Consider the following 17,123-nt stretch of genomic DNA (forward strand, 5'->3'; position numbering starts at 1 on the left):
TTTGCACTGTGCCTCAAAAGTAGTTATCGACCACATGAGGTATTAGCGTACTCAGGAGAAATTGTGCAACAAAGTATATGGTGCATTTTCATTTTTGTGGAAATAATTAGATTTTTTATTTTCACAGCTTAACGTTATAAACTTCTATGAAGTACCTGAGGGTTCAAGGTGCTCATCACACATCTAGATAAATTCCTTGAGGGGTCTAGTTTCCAAAATGGGGTCACTTGTAGGGAGTTTCCATTGTTTGGGCACATCAGGGGCTCTTCAAACGATACATAGTGTCCGCTCTCAATTGAAGCCAATTTTTCATTCAAAATGTCAAAAGGTGCTCCTTCCCTTTCAAGCACTGCCGTGCGCCCACACAGTAGTTTTCCCCCACATGTTGGGTATCGGCATACTCAGGAGAAATTGCAAAACTATTTTTGTCATCCATTTTCTCCTGTTACCCTTGCGAAAATAAAAAAATTGGGGTCTAAAATAAATTTTTGGTGAATAACAGTTAATAGTTCATTTTTTCCTACATTCCATTAATTCCTGTGAAGCACCTGAAGGGTTAATAAACTCCTTGAATGTGGTTTTAAGCTCCTTGAGGGGTGCATATTTTGCAATTATGATAATTTTGGGTACTTTAGGCCATATAGGCCCTTCAAAGTCACTTTAAATGTGAGGTGGTCCCTAAAAAAAATGGTTTTGTAAATTTTGTTGGAAAAATGAAAAATACTGGTCAACTTTTAACCCTTATAACTTCCTAGCAAAAAAATTGTAGGGGGGGGGGGTTAATTTACATTTTGACTAAATTTGGAAATCTGCAGCTTGAACACAAAATACATTTACAGCTGGTGAATGAGAGGAATCTGTAACTCTTCTCTCCTTTATTTAATGGTTACTGCTAGAGATGGGCATATCCTTTGCATTCGAATTTATCGAATTTTCTCCAAAACAAAGAGACAGAGAAGGCAAAGGAGAGGGATACAAAGTGGAGAAAGAGAAAGTTAGAGCAAAGAGAGAGAAGGAAAGAGGATCCTGGTGAACTGAATGGTGGAGTATACGAATTTGCAGGGACTCACCATCCACTCATTTCTAAATACTACTCACCTAGGCGGTTGTCTGTAAGGGTCTCCTCTTTACACCACTGATCATCGGTCCTCACATTAGGGGTCTCCTCTTTACACCACTGATCATCGGTCCTCACATTAGGGGTCTCCTCTTTACACCGCTGATCGCCACTCACATTTTCCTCTGTAGCATTAATAATGTCCAGATCTTTAGCCAGATCCAAAACCTGCAAAACAAATATTGTAAAAGTCCCCGATGATCGGAGAAATCCCCGGGAACAATGGTGAGAAGATCCGGACATGTGATGTCTGTGGTCAGCTGTGATCCTGCCGTCTCCACCACTCTCATTACACAAGTATAAAACATATAATACTGGAGGAGAAAACAAGACTAAACACAAGGACGTCACATCATAGGGAGATCTCCACCTACCTGATGGTCCTGTGGAGGAGGAGTGGGACATCTCTCTGGGGTTGTCCTCTTACTGGAGAAAACTGAGGAGACACAGACAGGACTGACATCATTATTACATACAGAGAATTATAGGCCGTGTGTATTTAGTCCTGTCTATTACCTGGTGATGTGCGGGGCCGGTGCTCCTCCATCATCACCTCCTGGTACCGATCCTTGTGTCCTTCTAGATACTCCCACTCCTCCACAGAGAAATAAACTGTGACGTCCTGACACCTTACAGGAACCTGACACACACAATGATACCGTCATCACCCAGAATCCTCCAGTGCTGGCCTGTATAATGTCCCAGTATTCCCAGCAGTGTCACCTCTCCAGTCAGCAGCTCAATCATCTTGTTGGCGAGTTCTAGGATCTTCTGGTCATTGATGTCCTCATGTATCCGGGGGTGAGGTGGAGGCCCCGGGATTGGGCTCTGGGTTCCTCCCTGTCCTTTGGACACAGGGGCCTGATAGCAATCACCAGAGGTCTTCACTACTGTGTAATCCTGAGTGTGGAGACATTAATAATATCACTACAGACATCCCCAGAGTCCATCACCTCTCCGGTCATAGCCCCTGTTATTCCCATAGATAATGAGGTCATGTGATGACATCAGAGCCTCTCACCTCTCCGGTCATATCCCCTGTTATTCCCATAGATAATGAGGTCATGTGATGTCATCAGAGCCTCTCACCTCTCCGGTCATATCCCCTGTTATTCCCATAGATAATGAGGTCAAGTGATGACATCAGAACCTCTCACTTCTCCGGTCATATCCCGTTAGTCCCATAGATAATGAGGTCATGTGATGAAATCAGAGCCTCTCACCTCTCCGGTCATATCCCATGTTATTCCCATAGATAATGAGGTCATGTGATGACATCAGAACCTCTCCCCTCTCCGGTCATATCCCCTGTTATTCCCATAGATAATGAGGTCATGTGATGACATCAGAACCTCTCACTTCTCCGGTCATATCCCGTTAGTCCCATAGATAATGAGGTCATGTGATGAAATCAGAGCCTCTCACCTCTCCGGTCATATCCCATGTTATTCCCATAATGAGGTCATGTGATGACATCAGAGCCTCTCACCTCTCCGGTCATATCCCCTGTTATTCCCATAGATAATGAGGCCATGTGATGACATCAGAGCCTCTCACCTCTCCGGTCATATCCCCTATTAGTCCAATAGATAATGAGGTCATGTGATGACATCAGAGCCTCTCACCTCTCCGGTCATATCCCCTGTTAGTCCAATAGATAATGAGGTCATGTGATAACATCAGAGCCTCTCACTCACCTCTCCGGTCATATCCCCTTTTATTCCCATAGAGAATGAGGTCATGTGATGACATCAGAACCTCTGACCTCTCCAGTCATATCCCGTTATTCCCATAGATAATGAGGTCATGTGATGACATCAGAGCCTCTTACCTCTCCGGTCATATCCCCTGTTATTTCCATAGATAATGATGTCATGTGATGACATCAGAACCTCTCACCTCTCCGGTCATATCCCCTGTTATTCCCATAGATAATGAGGTCATGTGATGACATCAGAGCCTCTCACCTCTCCGGTCATATCCCCTGTTATTCCCATAGATAATGAGGTCATGTGATGACATCAGAACCTCTCACCTCTCCGGTCATATCCCCTGTTATTCCCATAGATAATGAGGTCATGTGATGACATCAGAGCCTCTCACCTCTCCGGTCATATCCCCTGTTATTCCCAGAAATAATGAGGTCATGTGATGACATCAGAACCTCTCACCTCTCCGGTCATATCCCCTGTTATTCCCATAGATAATGAGGTCATGTGATGACATCAGAACCTCTCACCTCTCCGGTCATATCCCCCGTTATTCCCATAGATAATGAGGTCATGTGATGACATCAGAACCTCTCACCTCTCCGGTCATATCCCCTGTTATTCCCATAGATAATGAGGTCATGTGATGACATCAGAGCCTCTCACCTCTCTGGTCATATCCCGTTATTCCCATAGATAATGAGGTCATGTGATGACATCAGAACCTCTCACCTCTCCGGTCATATCCCCTGTTATTCCCATAGATAATGAGGTCATGTGATGACATCAGAGCCTCTCACCTCTCTGGTCATATCCCCTGTTATTCCCATAGATAATGAGGTCATGTGATGACATCAGAGCCTCTCACCTCTCCGATCAAATCCCCTGTTATTCCCATAGATAATGAGGTCATGTGATGACATCAGAGCCTCTCACCTCTCCGGTCATATCCCATTATTCCCATAGATAATGAGGTCATGTGATGACATCAGAGCCTCTCACCTCTCCGGTCATATCACCTGTTATTCCCATAGATAATGAGGTCATGTGATGACATTAGAGCCTCTCACCTCTACGGTCATATCCCCTGTTATTCCCATAGATAATGAGGTCATGTGATGACATCAGAGCCTCTCACCTCTCCAGTAAGCTGGAAGATTATCTCTAGAGTCAGACTTAATAACTTTTCTGCCATCTTGTGTCTGTCCTTATTCATCCTTGGGTGAATCAGGAAAATTATCTTAGACTGAAGGGAAAGGATCCTTTTTTGCAAGAACCTTAAGTAAAAGAAGAGGAGACAATGGGAAATAAGCAAATTTGAGCAGAACATACAGTTACTGGATATAATGAGAGGAAATACTTATGGAACTAGCAGTGGAGACACCTCTTTGACTAGTTATCCCACTCACCTCATCCCCATGAACTACAGTTGCAATAATGGAGCTGGCAGAATGAATTATCTGACTGATTCCCTTTTCAAGACAACTCCTTGACGTTTGCAATCATAGCGGTCTCAAAGCATGTCACATGACCACTACATCCAATCACTATGATGCCAGTACGTGTGTCACGTGACCATTGTAGACCTTTATTGGTCTACAGTTTTTCTGCTACTGTAACCATGGTTGTTGCTTCAGTGAGGGATGCACTGGTAGTCCCCAATTTAGAAACATCCAACTTACGTTCAAGCCCTACTTACGAATGTCAGACGTTCCATAAAAAACAAGGCCTAACACTCACTTTACCACTGCCCCTTTGACGGCTGACCAGTCCTCTTCTTTCCGAGGTTGCACTTCGCATCTCCGGCCTCTTCAATTAAGACCAGGCCAAAGTTCACAACGTGTCATAATGGTGGCGTAGTCATCGACAGAGGAAAGAAGAGGACCAGACAGCGAGCAGTGGGCCAGCTATAAAAACTACAAAACTGATACTCGCCTCTCTGGCCGCCATGCTGCTTGTCATTCGGTTCTCTTCTTTTCGCCGTTGCGCGCCGCATCTCCGTGACTTCCAGCTGTGTCCAGACACGAGCGGTCACTGCAAGTCATTAAATCTCGATGTTGTGACCTGTAGTCTCTGAGGCTTGGTCACGGCCGCAAGTCCTGGTTTATCGTGAAGAGGCCAGAGATGTGGTGCGCAACATTGGAAAGAAGAGGACTGGATGTTGGGCGGCGAGCATCCGCAGCGGTCAGAGGCGAGTATTAGGGGGGGTTTTCCTGGCCCCAACTTACATACATATTTTGGTTATGAACCAAGATAGAGACCGCAACTAGTTCGTTACACGGGGACTTTCTGTATACTGGGGGGGACCATAGAATAGTCGGTGGGGTGCTCTGTAACTTTACCACACAGTCAGTTGACATTTTCATTGCTGACAGCTAGACAATGCAATAACATTGAAGTTTGGGACTTACTGTCCTAGCCCTGTGCCCCACACAGCAGAACCGCTCTACCCATCTTACAAGTTTACATACAATGGGTACGGAAAGTACTCAGACCCCTATACAGTGGGTACGGAAAGTACTCAGACCCCTATACCGTGGGTACGGAAAGCACTCAGACCCCTATACCGTGGGTACGGAAAGTACTCAGACCCCCCATACCGTGGGTACGGAAAGCACTCAGACCCCTATACCGTGGGTACGGAAAGTACTCAGACCCCCCATACCGTAGGTACGGAAAGTACTCAGACCCCCCATACCGTGGGTACGGAAAGTACTCAGACCCCCATACCGTGGGTACGGAAAGTACTCAGACCCCTATACCGTGGGTACGGAAAGTACTCAGACCCCTATACCGTGGGTACGGAAAGCACTCAGACCCCTATACCGTGGGTACGGAAAGTACTCAGACCCCCCCATACCGTGGGTACGGAAAGCACTCAGACCCCTATACCGTGGGTACGGAAAGTACTCAGACCCCCCATACCGTAGGTACGGAAAGTACTCAGACCCCCCATACCGTGGGTACGGAAAGTACTCAGACCCCCATACCGTGGGTACGGAAAGTACTCAGACCCCTATACCGTGGGTACGGAAAGTACTCAGACCCCTATACCGTGGGTACGGAAAGTACTCAGACCCCTATACCGTGGGTACGGAAAGTACTCAGACCCCTATACCGTGGGTACGGAAAGTACTCAGACCCCTATACCGTGGGTACGGAAAGTACTCAGACCCCTATACCGTGGGTACGGAAAGTACTCAGACCCCTATACCGTGGGTACGGAAAGTATTCACACCCCCGTTAAATTTTTCACTCTTTGTTTCATTAACTACAACTCGCCCCACAACAAACAAGCCTCAGACGGCGGTGTAGACAGAAAAATAACAACTGACGGCGCCTGAAAAAGGTGATGAAAAAAGACAAGTGTTCTCAGGGGCTCCCCGAGAAGCCCTCAGATAACGCCACCAACACTTAAGAGTGGAAAAACGCAGTGTATGAAGGAAACTTAAAACCTTCACATCATCTCCTTCCTGTCAGGAAAGAGACAACGGCCTCAGTCACTTCTTACACACTGATGAGGTAAAGTGAAAGCAAAGCTCTGATTGGGTAAAACGAAAGCTGCGCTCTGCTCGGCTGCTCTGATTGGTTGCTGTGGAGAACAAAGGCAGTTTTACCTTCAGACAGTTCTGATAACCGAGATCAGACGAGCGTCGGCCTGTACAGACCAAGGTAACGGGGCGGAAACGGATGAATCTCGGATGGATAATTGAAGTATAAAGTCTGTCTTCTGTGCGTCATCTGTATCTATAGACTTTAAAAGAGACATTTTCAAGTTAGAAAGTAATTCCCTATCCCCCGGGGTAAGGAATATCTTTCCGATAGCTAGCCTTCTGACCGATGCGGCCCCCAAGGAACCTGAGAAAAGCCCTAGCTGAATGGAGCGAATGTCGATCAACCGCTCAATTCATTCTCAACCCCTTCACGACATATGACGTACAGTTGCGTCACATGTCGTGTTCCTGCCTTTGACGCAGACTTGCAAGCCGAGCCCGCATCTTTCCAGGTAGATGATGGTTGTGTTATTCAGCCATCATCAGCTTCTAACAGCGACAGGTGGATTAGAGCTCCACTGGTGGCTGCCAGCATGTTAAATGAGCCGGCAAGGGGGTGCATCATTTTCTGCAGTGACGTAATCGCTGATTGGCTGTCATGACAGCCACGGGGGTCTGCTGGAGACCTCCATGCCTGTCACTACGATCCTCCTGTGAAAGTCAGCGTTTAGCTGACGTTCATACGACATCCTGTTTTCACTGTACAGATCAGTGCTGATGCACGAGCGATAGTCCCTAAGGGGACTAACAAATACAGTAAAAAAGTTCCTGTCTGGGACAAAGTCTCTGAAGTTTTCAATTTGGCGCATTACTGCGAATCCTGTGGTGATGGGGAAAAAAAAAAAGTCACAAAAACCCTAAAATTATTGATGCTGTGACGAATTCATTTTCAAGAATTTGTCACAACAAAATCTCAGGAATCACCACCGGACGGAAAAAAATAAATAGGTGACTTCAATAAATCCCAAATGATGATTCCGGGGCCTTATTCTTTATTCCATCTTCGTTAAAAATACTCAACTATAGGGAGGAAACAGGAACAAAGGGCTAAGGGCGGTTTCGCCTGGCTTACTCTTCAGCTGGCGGCTACCCTTCCTGTGACCTTTCACGAAGAAGCAAAATAAGTTTCCTGAAGAGCCGGTGAGAGCCGTCTCCGTTCTTTATTTTATACTATAAAAGACTCTGCCCAATAAATGTTGTAAGATAGACGACGCCATGACAATCAGTGACCGGTGTGATTATGGGATAAGTGATCGCTCGCTAGAGATCACACATGCTCACTGCCCACGTGCCCAGCACAAGCCATTAACCTTACATCTGGTTATATGGGATCATTCTACCATCTATGTGTGCACCACTATGCCAATAACAGAAGGTTAGAAAAAAACACAACAACAAGAGCTTGTCGAGCCTGCAGGAAGAAAAAGAAGAGCTTGTCGGGCCTGCAGGAAGAAAGAGAAGAAGAGCTTGTCGGGCCTGCAGGAAGAAAGAGAAGAAGAGCTTGTCGGGCCTGCAGGAAGAAAGAGAAGAAGAGCTTGTCGGGCCTGCAGGAAGAAAGAGAAGAAGAGCTTGTCGGGCCTGCAGGAAGAAAGAGAAGAAGAGCTTGTCGGGCCTGCAGGAAGAAAGAGAAGAAGAGCTTGTCGGGCCTGCAGGAAGAAAGAGAAGAAGAGCTTGTCGAGCCTGCAGGAAGAAAGAGAAGAAGAGCTTGTCGGGCCTGCAGGAAGAAAAAGAAGAGCTTGTCGGGCCTGCAGGAAGAAAAAATAAGAAGAGCTTGTCGGGCCTGCAGGAAGAAAAAATAAGAAGAGCTTGTCGGGCCTGCAGGAAGAAAAAATAAGAAGAGCTTGTCGGGCCTGCAGGAAGAAAAAATAAGAAGAGCTTGTCGGGCCTGCAGGAAGAAAGAGAAGAAGAGCTTGTCGGGCCTGCAGGAAGAAAGAGAAGAAGAGCTTGTCGGGCCTGCAGGAAGAAAGAGAAGAAGAGCTTGTCGAGCCTGCAGGAAGAAAGAGAAGAAGAGCTTGTCGGGCCTGCAGGAAGAAAAAGAAGAGCTTGTCGGGACTGCAGGAAGAAAAAATAAGAAGAGCTTGTCGGGCCTGCAGGAAGAAAAAATAAGAAGAGCTTGTCGGGCCTGCAGGAAGAAAAAATAAGAAGAGCTTGTCGGGCCTGCAGGAAGAAAGAGAAGAAGAGCTTGACGGGCCTGCAGGAAGAAAGAGAAGACGAGCTTGTCGGGCCTGCAGGAAGAAAGAGAAGAAGAGCTTGTCGGGCCTGCAGGAAGAAAAAGAAGAGCTTGTCGGGCCTGCAGGAAGAAAGAGAAGAGCTTGTCGGGCCTGCAGGAAGAAACAGAAGAGCTTGTCGGGCCTGCAGGAAGAAAGAGAAGAGCTTGTCGGGCCTGCAGGAAGAAAGAGAAGAAGAGCTTGTCGGGCCTGCAGGAAGAAAGAGAAGACGAGCTTGTCGGGCCTGCAGGAAGAAAGAGAAGAAGAGCTTGTCGAGCCTGCAGGAAGAAAAAGAAGAGCTTGTCGGGTCTGCAGGAAAGAAATAAAGAAGAGCTTGTCGGGCCTGCAGGAAGGAAATAAAGAAGAGCTTGTCGGGCCTGCAGGAAGGAAAAGAAGAGATTGTCGAGCCTGCAGGAAGAAAGAGAAGAAGAGCTTGTCGAGCCTGCAGGAAAGAAATAAAGAAGAGCTTGTCGAGCCTGCAGGAAGAAAGAGAAGAAGAACTTGTCGAGCCTGCAGGAAGAAAGAGAAGAAGAGCTTGTCGAGCCTGCAGGAAGAAAAAGAAGAAGAGCTTGTCGAGCCTGCAAGAAGAAAAAGAAGAAGAGCTTGTCGGGCCTGCAGGAAGGAAATAAAGAAGAGCTTGTCGGGCCTGCAGGAAGAAAAAGAAGAAGAGCTTGTCGAGCCTGCAGGAAGAAAAAATAAGAAGAGCTTGTCGGGCCTGCAGGAAGAAAGAGAAGAAGAGCTTGTCGGGCCTGCAGGAAGAAAGAGAAGACGAGCTTGTCGGGCCTGCAGGAAGAAAGAGAAGAAGAGATTGTCGGGCCTGCAGGAAGAAAAAGAGCTTGTTGGGTCTGCAGGAAGAAAGAGAAGAGCTTGTCGGGCCTGCAGGAAGGAAATAAAGAAGAGCTTGTCGGGCCTGCAGGAAGAAAGAGAAGAAGAGCTTGTCGAGCCTGCAGGAAGAAAAAGAAGAGCTTGTCGAGCCTGCAGGAAGAAAAAGAAGAAGAGCTTGTCGAGCCTGCAGGAAGAAAAAGAAGAAGAGCTTGTCGAGCCTGCAGGAAGAAAAAGAAGAGCTTGTCGAGCCTGCAGGAAGAAAAAGAAGAGCTTGTCGAGCCTGCAGGAAGAAAAAGAAGAGCTTGTCGAGCCTGCAGGAAGAAAAAGAAGAGCTTGTCGGGTCTGCAGGAAAGAAATAAAGAAGAGCTTGTCGGGCCTGCAGGAAGGAAATAAAGAAGAGCTTGTCGGGCCTGCAGGAAGAAAAAGAAGAGCTTGTCGAGCCTGCAGGAAGAAAAAGAAGAAGAGCTTGTCGAGCCTGCAGGAAGAAAAAGAAGAAGAGCTTGTCGAGCCTGCAGGAAAGAAATAAAGAAGAGCTTGTCGAGCCTGCAGGAAGAAAGAGAAGAAGAGCTTGTCGAGCCTGCAGGAAGAAAGAGAAGAAGAGCTTGTCGAGCCTGCAGGAAGAAAAAGAAGAAGAGCTTGTCGAGCCTGCAGGAAGAAAAAGAAGAAGAGCTTGTCGAGCCTGCAGGAAGAAAAAGAAGAAGAGCTTGTCGAGCCTGCAGGAAGAAAAAGAAGAGCTTGTCGGGCCTGCAGGAAGAAAGAGAAGAAGAGCTTGTCGGGCCTGCAGGAAAAGAAGAAGAGGTTGGCCGACCTCCAGAGGAAAAAAGACGAGATTGTCGGCCTCCCGTCCAGCGGCGACAGGTTACTGCCGGGAGCGGCGGTCTGGATAAATCTGATCACACCCTTACGCCCGGCGTCTCCTCCCGGACGCTGCCAGGTTCCCATATCTGTTGTAACAACCTTTGTGTTGGGATAAATGAAATATTTGTGGTTAGCGGTCGGCTCCTGTTCACACTGTTTGTGGAGGGCGGCGCCGCTGGATCCATCTGCCCGAGGGCTCCTACACCAATCACACAGCTCCCCACCACCTCTCACCTGCAGAATCAGCGCCGATCACTGCGGGGTCCCCAATAATCACAGAGAGCACAGCTGCCTACAGGGGCAATGTGCGCATGTGCAGGGAGTCCGAGGACCCAGAACCTGCTCTACCTGTCCGGCACAAATACCCGATTGTGCTCCTCTCCCCTTTTGTTCTCTCCTCCATGTACAGAACAGAGGAGCCGCCACCACCTCCGCTCCTCACACCGGAGCATCCAGCGAGAGCCAGAGAGGAAAACCGGGAGCGACCGGAGCCGAAAACACAGCGCACATACCTCCACCTGCAGAGCGGCGCCGCCGTGTGCGGACAGGACCTGCGTGACGTCACAGTCATGTGATCAGTCACATGCGGAGCAGTCACATGATCAGGGGCGGAGCTCCAGGTGTCTCAGTGGTTGAGGCTAAATCCAAGTCACCTAAAGGACCTGGTCCCTCTGTGCGCTGGGATTTAGCTTTCTCACACAGAGCGGCGGAGGGACCAGGTCCTTTAGGTGACTTGGTTTCGCCTGCTCTATATAAGAATGCTGAATCCCAGTGCACAGAAGGACACCTATTGTATATAGACACATAGGAATCCGTAATACTGAGCCGCAGACTAGATCTGACATCTGATTACACATTTATATATATGTGACATTTAAACTCCAGAATTTTCCCCTTAATTCCAGTTTGTACAATATTTTGCGCCAATCTCATCCGCCTCCCGTTTTATTTACTGGTGATCATCTTTGTAGATCACACAACCACAGATTTTTTTCCATGCATGGCACCTAGGAGTGTTTTAACCCTCGTGCGATTTTCCGGTTTTTTTTTTTTTTTTTTTTCCTTCCCATAACTTTTTTATTTTTCCATCCTCATCACCGTTGGGTTTTTTTTTTTATTTTCGCGGGACGTTCTTATTGATACCATTTTGGCACGGATGCCATGTTTTGATCACCCCTCGTTTCATTTTATTGCAATGTTGCGGCAACCAAAAAAAAAATATGTATTTATGGCTTTGGTTTTTTTCTCGTTATGCCGTTTACCGATCGGATTATTTTAGATTTTGATTAGCCGGACCTTTCTGAACACGTCAATTCCAAATTTGTGGGTTTTTTTTTTTTAATGGAGCAAAAAATACGTAATTATGGCGTTTCAATTTCTGTTCTCGTTAAGGCCGGTTTCACACTTTAGTTGTTTGCCGTCAGTTGCAATCTGCCAAAGTGTGAAAAAAACGGATCCGTTTCCGTTTTGTAACGAACGGATGCCATCGGATCCGTTTCTTGGAGGGATCTGCTGCAGCCGCTAAGTACTTGAAATTCAAAGGAACTGATAGAGAAAGAAAAAAAGCGTTACATTGTCCGTCTGCTCCGGCCGGCGGACGCCAAAATTCAAACGGAACTGTAAAAAAACGGATGTGACGGACAACCATCAGTCAAAATCCGCCGGTAATGCAAGTCTATGCGGGAAAAAAACGGATCCGTCAAAAAAATGGCGAATCCGTTTTTTTATAAAAACGGCAGATTTTGACTGACGTCAAATAACTGAAGTGGGAAAAAGGCCTATGCCGTTTACCAATCAGATTATTTTAGACTTTGATTGATCAGACCTTTCTGAACACGTCAATTCCAAATTTGTGTAATTTTAAAATGGAGCAAAAGCGATATTTTTGTCTTATATTTTTATGATATATGACGTAACTGAATCATGCATTGCGAAGGGGTTACTACTATAACTATTGGCCAAATGGACCAGGTCCTTCTGCCAACTTGAATTTAGCCTGCTCTCTGTGAGAAAGCTAAATCCCAGTTGGCTAAAGGACCATGTCCCTGTGAGTGTTTTAATATTAGATCTAGCAGATTAAAGGACCAGGTCCTTCAGCCAGCTTGGATTTAGCCTACTCTCTGTGAGAAAGCTAAATCCTAGTTGGCTAAAGGATCAGGTCCCTGTGAGTGTTTTAATACTAGACCTAGCAGGCTAAAGAACCTGGTCCTTCAGCCAACTTGGATTTAGCCTGCTCTCTGTGAGAAAGCAAAATCCCAGTCACCTAAAGGACCAGGTCCCTGTGAGTGTTTTAATACTAGACCTAGCAGGCTAAAGGACCAGGTCCTGTGAGTGTTTTAAAACTAGACCTTGGAGGCTAAAGGACCAGGTCCTTCTGCCAACTTGAATTTAGCCTGCTCTCTGTGAGAAAGCTAAATCCCAGTCGCCTAAAGGACCAGGTCCTTCTGCCAACTTGAATTTAGCATGCTCTCTGTGAGAAAGCTGAATCCCAGTTGGCTAAAGGACCATGTCCCTGTGAGTATTTTAATATTTGATCTAGCAGAGTAAAGGACCAGGTCCTTCAGCCAACTTGGATTTAGCCTGCTGTCTGTGATAAAGCTAAATCCCAGTTGGCTAAAGGACCAGGCCCCTGTGAGTGTTTTAATACTAGACCTAGCAGGCTAAAGGACCAGGTCCTTCAGCCAACTTGGATTTAGCCTGCTCTCTGTGAGAAAGCTAAATCCCAGTTGACTAAAGGACCAGGTGCATGTGAGTGTTTTAATACTAGACCTGGCAGGCTAAAGGACCAGGTCCTGTGAATGTTTTAAAACTAGACCTAGGAGGCTAAAGGACCAGGTCCTTCTGCCAGCTTGGATTTAGCCTACTCTCTGTGAGAAAGCTAAATCCCAGTTGGCTAAAGGACCAGGTCCCTGTGAGTGTTTTAATACTAGACCTAGCAGGCTAAAGGACCAGGTCCTTCAGCCAACTTGGATTTAGCCTGCTTGCTGTGAGAAAGCTAAATCCCGGTTGCCTAAAGGACCAGGTCCTTCTGCCAACTTGAATTTAGCCTGCTCTCTGTGAGAAAACATAATCCCAGTCGCCTAAAGGACCAGGTCCTTCTGACAACTTGGATATAGCCTGCTCTCTGTGAGAAAGCTAAATCCCAGTCGCCTAAAGGACCAGGTCCTTCTGCCAACTAGAATTTAGACTGCTCTTCTGTGAAAAAGCTAAATCCCAGTTGGATAAGGACCAGGTGTCATGTCGGACGCTGTTCACACCACAGTGTCCGGCAGGCAGCGGTAGTTCCATCTCCGTCCACTATAGCCTCAGTGGCGCCGGCTTGATTTTACTCAGGTTATCTGGGGTTAATCTAGCTGGAAATCAGGTGGGATGTTTGGTCACGCCCACGGTCTTTAAATAGTCGTGCTGGCCTGTGGGCGTCGCCGATTATAGCTTGTGTTTTGTGCCAAGTGGTCCCGGTCTGGAGTGGAGGTGTTGGAGAGAGAAATTCATATCTGGTGTCGTATGATCCGTTGTTACCTTTTCGCCTTCCTATATTTGTGCTTTGTTTTGCCCTGTTCACATTATAGTATTGTCCTGTGTGTATGCGGCGCAGTGCGGTTTAAGTTCTCCCTGTCTGTCATTACTGTGTGGGTTTTGGTGGTTTGACAACTCACTGGGTGGAGGGTGGAGGGTTCAGCTTAGGGCTGAGCAGGAGATAAGGAGAGGCTGGAGGCTCAGGCATTTGCACCTTTAGCAAAAACCCTGAGTTGAGGGTCAGACAGGGTTTTCCCTAGTTTGAGGGACTCCGCAGGGGCCCGGGTTTTGTCAGCCTCCTTTGACCTAAGCCCCGCATAACATTATAATCGGCCCAACATTTTTCCATGGATTCCATGACTTCCATAAACCGCCAGTTGGCGGCGCTGTCCGTACAGGTCACCGAGTTGAAGGGGGCAGTTCAGCAGCAGGGCCTGGTTGTAGCTAATGTACAAGTGGCTTCTGCTGGTGCAGGTGCAGAGCCTAAGATCCCGCTGCCTGAACGATTCTCAGGGGAACGCAGCAAATTTGTCATCTTTCGGGAGGCCTGCAAGTTATACTTTCGCATGCGCCCGGTCTCCTCAGGTAATGAGGCTCAGCGGGTGGGCCTGGTGTTATCATTACTGAGTGGGGACCCCCAAGCATGGGCGTTTTCCTTACCAGCCGACTCTGCTACGTTTCATTCGGTTGAGAATGTTTTTTCAGCACTCGGGCTCATTTATGATGACCCCAACAGATTGGCTTTAGCAGAATCTAAAATCCGCGCCCTCCGTCAGGGGGAACGTATGGCGGAAGACTATTGTTCAGAATTTCGCCGTTGGGCAGTAGACACACAGTGGAACGACCCAGCGCTGCGGAGTCAGTTTATTCATGGGGTCTCAGAAAGAGTTAAACAGGCCCTCCTGATGTATGAGACTCCTGCATCGTTAGAATCTGCCATGAGTTTGGTTATACGCATTGATCGCCGTTTGCGTCAAGGGGCGCAGGAGACGCTGCCTCTGGGGGAAAGCAGGGGTGCAAGTGTGGTTGCTGCAGATGAGCCCACGGAACCTATGCAAATCGCTGGGGTATCACATGTGCAGCGTCGCGTTCCTGGGTTCAGGAAGCATGGAGCATGTTTTTACTGTGGTAAAAGAGATCATTATGTAAATGCTTGTCCTGTGCTACCAAAGAAAGTCGCACCGGCGGAAAACTGGTAAGCTCAGAGGGTATGGAGGAGGCCCAACTGAGCGTATGCATATCCTCCATGATGGTATCTCAATGTATGCTCCCTGCCAGGGTTATTATTGCGGGCAGAGAGCTACCAATATCAGTGTTTGTGGATAGCGGTTCAGCCACCAATCTCATGGATGAGGAGTTTGCACGCATGGCAGGTTTCAAGATCGAAAAACTCCCTCATCCTATTCGCGTGGTTACCATTAATGCCGCTCCCCTCCCACAGGGGGAGATTACTGAGTTTGTAGCTGAGGTTAAACTCCACATTGGGGTCCTACATTCTGAGTGGGTTACATGTAAGGTACTCAATAATCTCCCAGCACAAATAGTCCTGGGTTTCCCATGGTTGTCTAAGCACAACCCGGTGATTGACTGGAGAACCCAGGACATAGTCCAGTGGAGCAGTTTCTGCCAGGAGAATTGCTTGGCCACATGTGTGTCCGCCGTGAAGCCCAGCCTTCCGGAGGCATTGCAGGATTTTGCGGACGTATTCTCTGAGAGGGGTTGTTCAGAACTACCTCCACATCGAGCCTATGACTGTCAAATTAGGTTAAAACCCGGGGCTAAATTGCCAAAGGCGAGGATGTTTAGTATTTCTGGTCCGGAGAGACAAGCTCTTAAGGACTACATTGCGGAGAGTTTAAGTAAAGGGCACATCCGGCCTTCATCCTCACCTGTAGCAGCGGGGTTTTTCTTCATTAAGAAAAAAGATGGGGGGTTACGCCCGTGTCTGGATTTCCGGGAGTTAAACCAGATTACGGTCCGTGATCCCTACCCGATGCCTCTGATCCCTGATTTGTTCAACCAGGTGGCTGGTGCGAAGTGGTTTTCCAAACTTGACCTCAGGGGGGCATATAACCTCATAAGGGTCCGTCAGGGGGATGAGTGGAAGACGGCATTTAATACCCCTGAGGGTCATTTTGAAAGCCTAGTTATGCCATTTGGATTGACAACCGCGCCTGCTGTGTTCCAACATTTCATAAATGATGTATTTGCTCATGTGCTGGGGAAATTTGTGATTGTGTACCTGGATGATATCCTTATTTATTCGAGCGACCAGGACACTCATTTAGAGCATGTCAGGCAGGTGTTACAGCTGCTCCGTGAGAATAAGCTCTATGCTAAGCTTGAAAAATGCGTGTTTTTTGTTCAAGAGTTGCCTTTTTTGGGATATATTGTGTCCGACGCAGGGTTTAAAATGGATGCCGCGAAGGTGCAAGCGGTGCTGCGATGGGAACGGCCTGGTAACCTAAAAGCGCTCCAGCGGTTCCTTGGGTTTGCCAACTATTATAGGAAGTTTATTAAGAATTTCTCTACTATAGCCAAACCGCTCACGGACATGACGAAAAAAGGTACCAATCTCGCTATCTGGTCTGAGGATGCGGTGCGTGCATTTGAGCTTCTGAAGAACCGTTTTGCTTCAGCCCCCATTCTGGTGCAACCGGACGTATCTAAACCTTTTACGGTGGAGGTCGATGCGTCTGAGGTGGGAGTGGGGGCAGTACTGTCACAGGGCTCGTCCTTGAGCAATTTGCGTCCATGCGCCTACTTCTCCAAGAAGCTGTCGCCGGCCGAACGGAATTACGACATCGGCAACAGGGAGTTGTTGGCCATCAAATTGGCTTTTGAGGAATGGCGACACTTCTTGGAGGGGGCGGCCCACCAGGTCACAGTCATCACCGACCATAAAAACCTGCTCTATCTGGAGTCGGCCAAGCGTCTGTCTCCCAGGCAGGCTCGCTGGGCATTGTTTTTTACACGTTTTAACTTTCTGGTGACTTACCGTCCTGGGGCGAAAAACACCAAGGCGGATGCCTTGTCCAGGTGTTTTCCGGGGGGAGAACCTCGGGAAGAGCCGGTACCCATCCTCCAGGAAGGTGTAGTGGTTTCGGCTCTCACAACTGAGGTAGAGGCGGAGATTGCCGAGGTACCACCAGGACTTCCCGCTAATAAGTCGTTCATACCCCTTCATCTTCGTCTTAAAGTTTTGGGGGAACACCACGACTCGGTCCTGGCCGGTCATCCAGGGGTTAAGGGCACCTTGGAACTGGTATCGCGCCGCTTCTGGTGGCCAAAAATCCGGCAGGATGTGGATTCCTACGTGACAGCTTGCATCACGTGT

The 17,123-nt window shown here is 47.7% G+C and overlaps 1 protein-coding gene across 4 annotated transcripts in view; it reads right to left on the reverse strand.

Moving 5' to 3' along the window:
• Positions 1-10,935, reverse strand: part of LOC141060485 (oocyte zinc finger protein XlCOF8.4-like) — a 30,565-nt gene extending 19,630 nt beyond the window's left edge. Inside the window, exons 1-7 of one of the 4 annotated variants that reach the window (XM_073556747.1) lie at positions 10,783-10,889; positions 6,444-6,580; positions 3,965-4,103; positions 1,841-2,017; positions 1,634-1,757; positions 1,492-1,553; positions 1,099-1,285 (exon numbers count right to left, since the gene is read on the reverse strand). In XM_073556747.1, coding sequence (XP_073412848.1) covers positions 1,099-1,285; positions 1,492-1,553; positions 1,634-1,757; positions 1,841-2,017; positions 3,965-4,042 — 628 coding nt within the window. In that variant the 5' untranslated portion in view covers positions 4,043-4,103; positions 6,444-6,580; positions 10,783-10,889. Of the gene's footprint in view, positions 1-1,098; positions 1,286-1,491; positions 1,554-1,633; positions 1,758-1,840; positions 2,018-3,964; positions 4,104-6,443; positions 6,581-10,504; positions 10,752-10,782 lie in introns of those variants that run through there. The other 3 variants (XM_073556748.1, XM_073556746.1, XM_073556749.1) reach the window with 3 other exon arrangements.
• Between the last annotated feature and the right edge of the window lie 6,188 nt (positions 10,936-17,123).

This window comes from Dendrobates tinctorius, unplaced genomic scaffold, assembly GCF_039654945.1.
Source record: "Dendrobates tinctorius isolate UK_male_01 unplaced genomic scaffold, ASM3965494v1 ptg000237l, whole genome shotgun sequence".
Lineage (NCBI taxonomy): Eukaryota > Metazoa > Chordata > Amphibia > Anura > Dendrobatidae > Dendrobates > Dendrobates tinctorius.